Source organism: Bos indicus x Bos taurus, chromosome X, assembly GCF_003369695.1.
Source record: "Bos indicus x Bos taurus breed Angus x Brahman F1 hybrid chromosome X, Bos_hybrid_MaternalHap_v2.0, whole genome shotgun sequence".
NCBI lineage: Eukaryota > Metazoa > Chordata > Mammalia > Artiodactyla > Bovidae > Bos > Bos indicus x Bos taurus.
The window spans coordinates 117,520,467-117,531,731 of NC_040105.1; the positions used below are offsets into that span (position 1 = coordinate 117,520,467).

Below are 11,265 nucleotides of genomic sequence, written 5' to 3' on the forward strand. Positions count from 1 at the left end.
AGTGTAGGAAATAAAGTGTTAGAACAAAATGTTTCCAAAGTGTATGTCTGGCTGGTGAAGAGACCCACAGGAAGACGAGCTGTTTTTCTGAATATCCACCACCTGTCATGGGGCAGTGCTGCTCTCCCATCTAGCATCTAGCTTGGGAACCGAAACCTTTCTCTGGAAGGTTTGCAGCTGAGCAAACGCATCTCAGCTGGCAGAAAAGAAGGAACCTACCAGAGAGCATTTAATCAGGAAGGCAGCAGCCAAGAGAAGTACATTTATGAGTGAGGACTGAGGAGTCCAACCCCCGCCCCCCAGAACCGTGTGGTCCCTGCAGTACCCTGTTCCATCCCTGATGTCAATCCTGGGAGACTCCCAGTAGGTTTGTCGGGATCTGCACTGCCCTCCTCTTTTCTGACTCTTGCGAACTCCAAGGTGACCCGTGATTAAGGGAAGTGGACCTCAGGGGGAGGGGGCGCCGGCAATTCCAAGAGTCAAACTGATCCTGTGGGATGACTGAATTGCCCGCCAAACAGAAGAGAATGGGTCTCCACTTCTTCTGAGCCCGTTTTCAGCTCTCGGAAGCCCTATGCAGGGTCCTTGGATGTAGTTGCCGACTTCAACCTTGGGAATCTGAAGACGAGGCTTCAACTGCAGTGATTGCACTCAGGTCAGCAAAGGGACGAGACCCAGACTCTGCCAGTTGTCAGAGGGAGGATCCTGAAGAAACTGCAGACACCTGCCTTTTCCATCTGCCTCATGAGGCCCCAGGTATGGTTGACAGATGACCCCTCCCATCCACACTTCACTGTCATGGCCTCACGGAGATGGTGCTCTTGGCCTGCAGGGCACATCTCAGACCAGCAGAAGAAAGGGGACCCAGGCCCTGACAGGAGTAAATAGGAACACCTTGAGGACTGAGATGTTGCCCACCTTAGAGCCAGAGGGGTATCCTCACAGAAATTCACCCCAACCAGTGGTGTCAGCCCCAGAGACCTGGGCAAGTGCTGGCAGGATAAGCCCTCTCCCCATTCTGGGTCGGGGATCTTGGGAGGCGAGATGATCGGTCTGATGGGGCATCAGGTCGGCAGGCCAAGAAGGCCCAGACCCTCTCACTAGGCATGAAAGCAAGGCCCATAAGAGACTGGTGAAGGGGAGAGCCCACTGCAGAAAGGTGGGCCCAGCCCTGTCCTCACTGTCTGCCCAAGGAAGGGTTTCCATTGTGATGTTTCCTACTTCAGCTTTCAGAGTCTGAAAGGGGTGAGGCTTCCTCAGGGATGGCCTGGGGCCAGTAGGGGGTGAAGTCCTAGGGGCGGCCCCACCTTGACGTGAGGACCCTGAGAGACAGCAAAGAAAGGTTTTCCGTGCAGACATTCAGAGCCCCACCAAAACCAAGAGGCTGTGCTCAGCCCTGGGCCACTCCCTGACCCAACTCTACCCTGTCAGGAGTAGCTGTGACGACACTGAGCAGAACCGAGGGGTCCTCACTGCAGAGAAAGGGTGGCCCACGGAAACCTGCCCTGCTCCTTGCTCCAGCCTGGGAGACCTCAGGTAGGAGCCACTGGGTGCAGACTCTAGGCACTCTGGTGTCGGGGAGGGCAGGCTCAAGGAGATGTCAGGTGAGGGCTGGCTGAGAACCTGCCCAGATGGGAAGGCAGATTGGAGGGTACCCCCTACCCCAGAACAGATGGCCTCTACCCTGCTGTGGTACCGGAGAGGCCTTGGGCAGAGGCGGCCGGTAGTGGTAGGTTGTGCTCCCATCATGGGGCTTGGGTCCCTCACAGAGAAGCAAGGCTGCAACCTGAGGATGCCAAGTCTGCTCAGCTGTGGAGGATGTGAGGCGGGCTTGGTCAGGTGTAAAGATGAATCGTATGATGGGCCCTCCTAGCCTAGATATGGGTGGCCCCCCTCTCCCGCCTCTGAAACCTGTGCAGCCCCTGCTAGCAGCCTTGGGAGACCCTGGGCAAGTGGAGTCTGATGTGGCACCCCTTCTCTTCTTCCTCTGGGGGACGTCAGCAGAGTGATAGGGCCTAGATGCTGGCAGGGGAAAGTGCTGGGACTCTGAAGGAGCACTGAGGGAACCATCCACCTCACGACAGTAGGGACATCACAGAGCTTGGCCCCACCACTGCTGCCAATACTGCAGGGCCCACAACTGTGTCTGTAGTCTGCATCCTGAGGAATCCTTTCAGTTTCCCTCCTCAAGAGTTCTAAGATCTGGGAGGTGACAGCCATACTCTGAGGCCTGGGTTCTCAGGTCAGCATATGAGAGAAGGCCTGAACAGCTGCAGCAGTCAAAACGAGGTGCACACCCTGAATGTCTCCCAAGGTCCTGCCCACCCCAAAACAGAATCCACAGTGCCTGACCCCACCTGGCCTACTCTCAGCCCTGGAATCCTTGGGCTCTACCCTGAGGAACTATCTTGCTTCTTTCGTTCTTAGGCTGACAAGAACAGCAGCCTGTGACACCTGGGAGCTCCCCTAAAGAGGAGACCTGTAAGCTTCCTTTGTCAGAGCTATCCTGGGTGGGGGAATTTTCTCAGCTGAGGCCACTGACCATCTCTCTTGCTCCCCCAGGGTCCCATTGTCCTGCTGGCTACATCCAATACCAGCCATCATGTCTCTGGGTCAGAAGAGTGAGTGCTGCAAGCTTGAGGAAGACCTTCAGGCCCCAAAAGAGGCACAGGGCCTAGAATGTGTGCAGGCTCCCATGGCTCAGAAGGAAGAGGCCACCTCCTGCCCCAAGTCCACCATCTCCTCTTCCCTTACCCCATTGATCCCTGGAACTACAGAGGAGGTGCCTGCCACTGGGGCACTGAGTGCTGTCCAGAGTTCTCAGGGAGCCTGCTTCTCACCCACTGCCACCTCAGCCACTCCACTGAGTCAAACTGATGAGAATTCCAGAAGCCAATTGGAGGAGGAGCCCAGCATCTCCCAGACTCCACCAGATCCTGAGTCTTCGCTCAGTGGTGAGCTAAACAACAAGGTGGCTGAACTGATGCAGTTCCTGTGTGTCAAATATGTAACAAAGGAACCCATCACAAAAGCAGAAATGCTGAGGAGTGTCATCAGAGAACACAAGGAAAACTTCCCCGAGATCTTCAGCAAAGTCTGTGAGTGCATGGAGGTTGTCTTTGGCATTGAAGTGAAAGAAGTGGACCCCACGGGACACTCCTATGAGCTTGTCAAAACGCTCAACCTCACCTATGATGGGATGCTGAGTAATGATGGGGGAATGCCCAAGACTGGCTTCCTGATACTTATCCTGGGTATGATCTTCATGGAGGGCAACTGTGCCCCTGAGGAGAAAATCTGGAAAGCATTGAATACGATGGGGGTGTATGCTGGGCAGGAGGATTTCATCTATGGGGAGCCCAGGAAACTCATCACCAAAGATTTGGTGGAGGAACAATATCTACAGTATCGGCAGGTGCCTCACAGTGATCCTCCACGCTATGAATTCCTTTGGGGTCCAAGGGCCTATGCTGAAACCAGCAAGATGAAAGTCCTGGAGTTTTTTGCCAAGATCAGTGGGACTGACCCCACTTCCTTCTTATTCTGGTATGAGGAAGCTTTGAGAGATGAGAGAGCCCAGGCCAGAACTGCCCCCGGGGATGATACTACTGGCCATGGCCAGTGAAAATTCCAGTGTCATGTCCAGCAACCTCTTCTGCCCTGAGTGAAGTCCAAAGCAGTTTCTTCAGTCTTCATCTGAAGACAACAGTCAGTGTTCCATGTAATGGAGGGCTAGGGTGGAACAGTCTATTAGCATTTTCATGTTTCTATTGTATATGGGTGATTTGGACATATAACTTTTTTTTAATTTGTTTTTCTCCCCCAAATATTGTTTAATAAAGTTTAATTAGCTCCAGAATCTAAGCTTATGAGTGACAATGATCACACAGTTATAGCTGTTTATCACATATAAGAGTTTTACAATTTTGCAAACACACTGAGAAACCCCCCAACTTTCCTTGTGATCTGAAACAAGGCATTAGAATAGGATTTGCTTGGAAATGTGAAAGTACCCAGCAGAAAAGTTAAGGATGAAGGGACTTCCTAAGTGGCTCAGTGGTAAAGAATCTGCTTGCAATGCAGAACCACAGAAGATGGTGGATTCAATCCCTGGGTCAGGAAGATCTCTGCAGAAGGAAATGACAACCCACTCCAGTATTCTTGCCTGGACAATTCCATGGACAGAGGAGCCTGGTGTTCTATAGTCTGTGGGGTTGCAAAGAGTCAGACACAACTGAAGCAGTTAGCATGCATGCATGCAGGAATACAAGAAAAGTATAAAGGATGGCTAATTAGGTTCACTTATCTCTTCTAGTCTGTAGTTTTTATTAAATGATACATACCTGGATATGCTTGGCTTATTCAAGAACATGAGAGAAAGTAAATCTTAAATCTTTCTCACTGATTCATTTCTTTGCCAAACATGAATTGATGGAAAGCCCTGTGTTAGAGATGGTCATCCTAGCCTAAGCAGGACACATCCCTCCCAGAGATTGGCAGGGTCTAGAAGCAGCAATCAGATGAAGAGATGGTGAGGCATCCTCTAGGAGCCATTAGGGTAAAAGAACAGGTGAGAAGGTGGGGTTCCAGGGAAGAGCAGGTAAGTATAAATACCCTGAGCCAAGATGGCTTAAGGCTTTAGGAAACCACAGTCGCTTATGTAGGGGTTCATTTTCAGTTATGCTGGGTGGTGGCAGGGGCCTAACTCTCAAAAGCTGTGTCTCACAATTGATAGAGGGTTTCCCTGGTGGATCAGATGGTAAAGAATCCACCTGCAATGCGGGAGACCTGGGTTACATCTCTGGGTCAGGAAGATCCTCTGGAGGAGGGTATGGCAACCCACTCCTGTTTTCTGGCCTGAAGAATCTCCATGGTCAGAGGAGCCTGGCAGGCTATACAGTCCATGGGGTCACAAAGAGTCAGTCATAACTGAGTGACTAAGCACAAGCACAATTGAGAGAAAAGTCTGGAATGGAGGTGTTCTTAGCAGTTCCTTTTGGATCCTGGATAAATCAGAGGGCAATCCCTACCCAAGCAAGTATGGAAAGTGTCCTGAATTCTTGTAAAACCCCAGTGTACGAACTAGGCGTTCTATACAAACCGTCAGCAAGTATTTCCTGACAAATAGGATAATACTCTCTGGAAGTGATGCCAAGAAGTTGCTAGGCTGGCATTCTTTTCCCTGGCCTGAGAGACCCAGAGACTTCTACATTAAGATGACATTGTAATTAGGTTATCTTGAGTGCACTGTGGCCAAATCTAAACAAGAACTAGATTTTCAATCAGGGGAAAATGAGAATACCATTTTTGGATGGGAGAACAGCTGGGATGGAAAAAAAAGACTTAGTCTTTGACTTGAATTCTAAGACTTTTGAGTGGAATTCATCTCCGGAAGACTAACCCACACCTGATTTAATTACATATTATCCAAGGGGAATTTTATGGAATTTTGTTTACAAAGCAGCATATTTGACTTATTAAGTCTCTGATGTCTTACAGCACTATATATTCTGAGAGGTGTTCAGTTCAGTCGCTCAGTTGTGTCCGACTCTTTGCGACCCCATGGACTGCAGCATGCCAGGCCTCCCTGTCCATCACCAACTCCCAGAGCTTACTCAAATTCATGTCCATTGAATCAGTGATAAATCCACTCATCTCATCCTCTGTCATCCCCTTGTCTTCCTACCCTCAATCTTTCCCAGCATCACAGACTTTTTAAAAGAGTCAGTTCTTCACATCAGGTGGCCAAAGTTTTGGAGTTTCAGCTTCAGCATCAGTCCTTCCAATGAATATTCAGGACTGATGTCCTTTAGGATGGACAGGTTGGATCTCCTTGCTGTCCAAGGGACTCTCGAGAGTCTTCTCCAACACCACAGTTCAAAAGCATCAATTCTTCGGTGCTCAGCTTTTGTTATAGTCCAACTGTCACATCCATATGTGACTACTGGAAAAACCATAGCTTTGACTAGATGGACCTTTGTTGGCAAAATAATGTCTCTGCTTTTTAATATGCCATCTAAGTTGGCCATAACTTTTCTTCAAATGAGCAAGCGTCTTTTAATTTCATAGCTCTAGTCACCATCTGCAGTTATTTTGAAGGCCCCCAAAAATAAAGTCTGTCACTGTTTCCACTGTTTCTCCATCTATTTGCCATAAAGTGATGGGACCACATGCCATGAACTTAGTTTTTCAGTGTTGAGTTTTAAGCCAGCTTTTCACTCTCCTCTTTCACATTCATCAAGAGAATTTTTGGTTCTTCACTTTCTGCCATAAGGGTGGTATCATCTGTATATCTGAAGTTACTGATATTTCTCCCAGCAATCTTGATTCCAGCTTGTGGTTCATCCAGTCCAGCATTTCTCATGATGTACTCTGCATATAAGTTAAATAAGTATTGTGACAATATACAACCTTGATGTACTCCTTTCCAGATTTGGAACCAGTATATTGTTCCATGTCCAGTTCTAACTGTTGCTTCCTGACCTGCATAAAGATTTCTCAAGAGGCAGATCAGGTGGTCTGGTACTCCCATCTCTTTAAGAATTGTCCACAGTTTGTTGTGATCTACACAGTCAAAGACTTTGGCATAGTCAATAAAGTAAAAGTACATTTTTTTTCTGGAACTCTCTTGCTTTTTCTATGATCCAAGAGATGTTGGCAATTTGATCTCTGGTTCTTCTGCCTTTTATGTATCCAACTTGAATATCTGGAAGTTCATGATTCACATACTGTTGAAGCCTGGCTTGGAGAATTTTGAGCATTACTTTACTAGCACGTGAGATGAGTGTAATTGTGTGGTAGTTTGAGCATTCTTTGGAATTGTCTTTCTTTGGGATTGGAATGAAAACTGACCTTTTTAGGTCCTACGGCCACTGGTGAGTTTTCCAAATTTGTTGGCATGTTGAGTGGAGCACTTTCACAGCATCATCTTTTAAGATTTGAAATCACTTAATTGGAATTTTGCCGGTGCCAGCCAGCAAAGTCGATCAGGTCCCGAGAACGTGCATGGCGGGGCTAAGAAAGAAACTAAAGCAAGAGACTACAACAAAGATGGGGTCGAGAGGTTCAGACACGTCTCCACGAAGGGATGCAGTCTGACACCAACTTTATTCAGCATCTTATATTTATACAGAAGATCATGAGAAAGACAAGACAGTTGACATTTTTTCTTGGTTGGCCTATACATCTTACAAACAGTCACAAGAAATCTTGAGAGCATGGGAATGGCTCCCTGTTATTATTTCTTACACCAAATAACATTTCCCTGTGCGTGAGAAGTTTGCACAGAACTCCAGGTGTCTGCAGTAAATAAGCGCCTAATCTCTGGGGTGGCGGGACAGAGAGCTATGTTTTCAAGCAAACCCTCAAGGACTGAGGCAGCTCCCAGAGCTGTGTCCTTCGGACAAAGGACCCAGTTCTCATGGGCAGCTCCCCACAGAATTTCATCACCTCCACTAGCTTTGTTCATAGTGATGTTTCCTAAGGCCCACTTGACTTTGCATTCCAGGATGTCTAGCTCTAGGTGAGTGATTACACCATCGTGATTATCTTGGTCATGAGGATCTTTTTTGTATAGTTGTTTTGCATATTCTTGACACCTCTTCTTAATATCCTCTGCTTCTCATATGTCCATACCATTGTGCCCATCTTTGCATGAAATTCCCCATTGGTATCTCTAATTTTCCTGAAAAGATATCTAGTCTTTCCCATTCTAATGTTTTCTTTATTTCTTTGCACTGATCGCTGAGGAAGACTTTCTTATCTCTCCTTGCTATTCTTTGGAACTCTGCATTCAAATGGGTATATCTTTCCTTTTTTTCTCCTTTGCCTTTCACTTTTCTTTTCACAGCTATTCGTAAGACCTCCTCAGACAGTCATTTTGCCTTTCTGCATTTATTTTTCTTGGGAATTGTCTTGATGCCTGCCTCCTGTATGATGTCACAAACCTTTGTCCATAGTTCTTCAGGCACTCTGTCTATCAGATCTAATCCCTTGAATCTATTTCTCATGTCCACTGTAAAATCATAAGGGATTTGATTTAGGTCATACCTGAATGGTCTAGTTTTTTCCCCCTACTTTCTTCAATTTAAGTCTGAATTTGGCTATAAGGAGTTCAGGATCTGAGCCACAGTCAGCTCCTGGTCTTGTTTTTGCTGACTGTATAGAGCTTCTCTCCCCATCCTTGACTGCAAAGAAAATAATCAGTCTGATTTTTGCATTGACCATCTGGTCTTGTCCATGTGTAGAGTCTTCTCTTGTGCTGTTGGAAGAGGGTGTTTTATGACCAGTGCATTCTCTTGGCAAAACTCTGTTAGCCTTTGCCCTGCTTCATTCTGTACTCCAAGGCCAAATTTGCCTCTTACCCCAAGTGTTTCTTGACTTCCTACTTTTGCATTCCTGTCCTGTATAATGAAAAGGAGATTGTTTTGAGGTGTTAGTTCTAGAAGGTCTTTTAGGTCTTCATAGAACCATTCAACTTCAACTTCTTCAGCATTACTGGTCGGGGCGTAGACTTGGATTACTGTGATATTGGATGGTTTGTCTTGGAAATGAACAGAGATCATTCTGTTGTTTTTGAGATTGCATCCCAGTACTGCATTTCAGACTCTTTTGTTGACCATGATGGTTACTCCATTTCTTCTAAGGGATTCTTGCCCACAGTGGTAGATATAATGGTCATCTGAGTTAAATTCACCCATTCCAGTCCATTTTAGTTCACTGATTCCTAAAATATCAACATTCACTCTTGCCATCTCCTGTTTGACCACTTCCAATTTGCCTCAATTCATGGATCAGGTTCCATGGATTCCAGGTTCCTATGCAATATTGCTCTTTACAGCATCAGACTTTACTTCCATCACCAGTCATATCCACAACTGGGTGTTGTTTTTGCTTTGTCTTCATCTCTTCATTGTTTTTGGAGTTAGTTCTTCACTGTTCTCCAGTAGCATATTGGACACCTACCAACCTGGGGAGTTCATCTTTCAGTGTCCTATCTTTTTGCCTTTTCATACTGTTCATGGGTTTCTCAAGGCAAGAATACTTAAGTGGTTGGCCATTCCCATCTCCATTGGACCATGTTTTGTCTGAGCTCTCTCCACCATGACCTGTCCATTTTGGATGGCCCTACACAGCATGGCTCATAGTTTCATCGAGTTAGACATGGCTGTCATCCATGTGATCAGACTTGTTAGTTTTCTGTGATTGTGGTTTTCAGTCTGTCTGTCCTCTGATGGAGAAGGATGAGAGGCTTATGGAAGCTTCCTGATGGGAAAGGCTGACTGAGGGAGAAACTGGGTCTTGTTCTGATTGCCGGGACCATGCTTCCTAAATCTTTAATCCAACTTTTTGTTGATGGGTGGGGTTGTGTTCCCTCCCTGTTATTTACCTGAGGACAAACTATGGTGGAGGTAATGAAGATAATAGCGACCTCCTTCCAAAGGTCCCCTGCATGCACTGCTGCACTCAGTGCACCTGACCCTGCAGCAGGCCACCACCAACCCACACCTCTGCCAGAGACTCCTGGACACTCTTAGGCAAGTCGGGGTCAGTCTCTGACTGCTGCTTGACTGCAACCCTCTTTAGAGAGTTCAGTTCAATGGGTTGTGTACCAGGTCTGGTGTGGGGAGAACAGACCCTGCTCCTTTCTCCTGGGTGCTGGTATGCACTGAGAGGTCCTGGATAAAAGCAAATTTCCACAGGAGAGGATGGAAGGTTCTAGGGTCAAAATAATAAATTAGAAACAACTGCTATTTGTCAGGAGCTTGGCTGAGCTGGAGTGAGAGCTAAGGTGTTAGAGTAACTGACTTAAAGCAACAAGCCAAACACAGTAGAGTTAAGCCTTTGATCACTTTCTGTGATAATTAATATAAGCAAGTTTGTAAAACAAGAAAAAGTCCCAAACCCTCCTGTTTCATTGTCCTCTAGTGAATGGAACACCAGTTAAGGGTCAGATAGATCAGCACAGATGTGGGTGGGGGTCAACTCCCTCTTGAGGGAGCTAGAACAAATGACTGTGGCAGTTTTATGGATCCTAGAATGAGAGGAAGGCAAGGAGGAAAGGCGAGGAGTGGGGAAAATAGGTGAGAAAAGTGTCTTCAAACCTCTTCCCTTCTGCCCTCATTGGAAGGCCTCAGCAGAGGTCCCAAAGTAGACCTCTCCCCAAGGCCTCAGATAAAGACATGAGAGTGAAAGCATAGAGTTAAGAATGCAAAAAGGAGACTAGAATGGCCTGCCAGTGGGGCCTGCGGCCTTGACTGCAACCCTCTTTAGAGAGTTCAGTTCAACGGGTTGTGTACCAGGTCTGGTGTGGGGAGGACAGCTTTTCTCCTTGAGGCCTGCCAGATAAACAAAGTCTTTACAGTGGCCCATGGTCAGGCCTAGGAAATTACACATTAGGATTTTTAACCAGAAGCCTGACTCCTCACCATTAGAGACCTGATATACCAGGGACTACCCCAGGAGCCTGACACACTTTCCATTCTGACAGTCCTACAAGACAGGGCTCAGCAAGCTCAAGAACCTAAGACTCACAGCACTGGACAATGTCTCCAGGCTCACATGGCTAGTAAATGACAGGGCTGGGACCAGACTTCTAGTCTAAATTCACCTTGAGCCCATGTTGTTCCCACGCCTCCCAGCCTGAAGTCGACCTTCCATCTCTTAATTCCTTTCTCATCTTGGTTCTCCACCATGTCTCTCAGGCCTTGAAAAGACAGTCTCTCCACCAAGATATCAAAAAGAGTCCTAAAGAAGAAAAAATGACAACACACATCAAACACGATTTGGGTGCTGTCTTTGGGCTTCATGAACCTAGTGTTTTCCTCTCCAACCCCCAGGCTTCCTTGAGAGCAGACTGGATTTCTGTCCACCCTCAGCACTTTTCTGATCTGCAGCACCCTTCCCCCATTCTTACTCAGCGTGCCCTCCTGTCAGACTGCCACCTGGTCGACTTTATCAGCTCTTTATTCTCTCTTCCTCTAAAGGAAAAGCCTAGATTCACCTGCCCTTCCTATGACATAAAGATAAAAAGCACTCTTCCTCCTTGTACAAGTTCCCTTGCTGTCCTATCCTTTACCCTGGAACCTCTCTGATAGCAATAGTTCCTTCAATTTCAAAGTTCATTTTTCTGTTTTTAACAATTATTATTTTTAAATCTGTTTTTTTTTATTTTTTTATGTTATTAAATTATATTTTATTTATTTATTTGGCCACACAGCGTAGGAGATCTTAGTTTCCCAACCAGGGATCGAACCCACACCCCCT

At 46.7% G+C, this 11,265-nt stretch overlaps 1 protein-coding gene across 1 annotated transcript; it reads left to right on the top strand.

Moving 5' to 3' along the window:
- Positions 1-276: 276 nt before the first annotated feature.
- Positions 277-3,891, top strand: LOC113887430 (melanoma-associated antigen 10-like). The gene is made up of 4 exons (XM_027534572.1): positions 277-756; positions 1,432-1,536; positions 2,428-2,481; positions 2,563-3,891. The coding sequence occupies exon 4, from the start codon at positions 2,603-2,605 to the stop codon at positions 3,623-3,625; it is 1,023 nt and encodes a 340-aa protein (XP_027390373.1). The 5' UTR covers positions 277-756; positions 1,432-1,536; positions 2,428-2,481; positions 2,563-2,602; the 3' UTR covers positions 3,626-3,891.
- The last annotated feature ends 7,374 nt before the right edge of the window (positions 3,892-11,265 follow it).

Coding starts and splice junctions, on each gene's coding strand:
- LOC113887430 (XM_027534572.1), top strand. CDS start 2,603: ATGTCTCTGGGTCAGAAGAGTGAGTGCTGCAAGCTTGAGGAAGACCTT.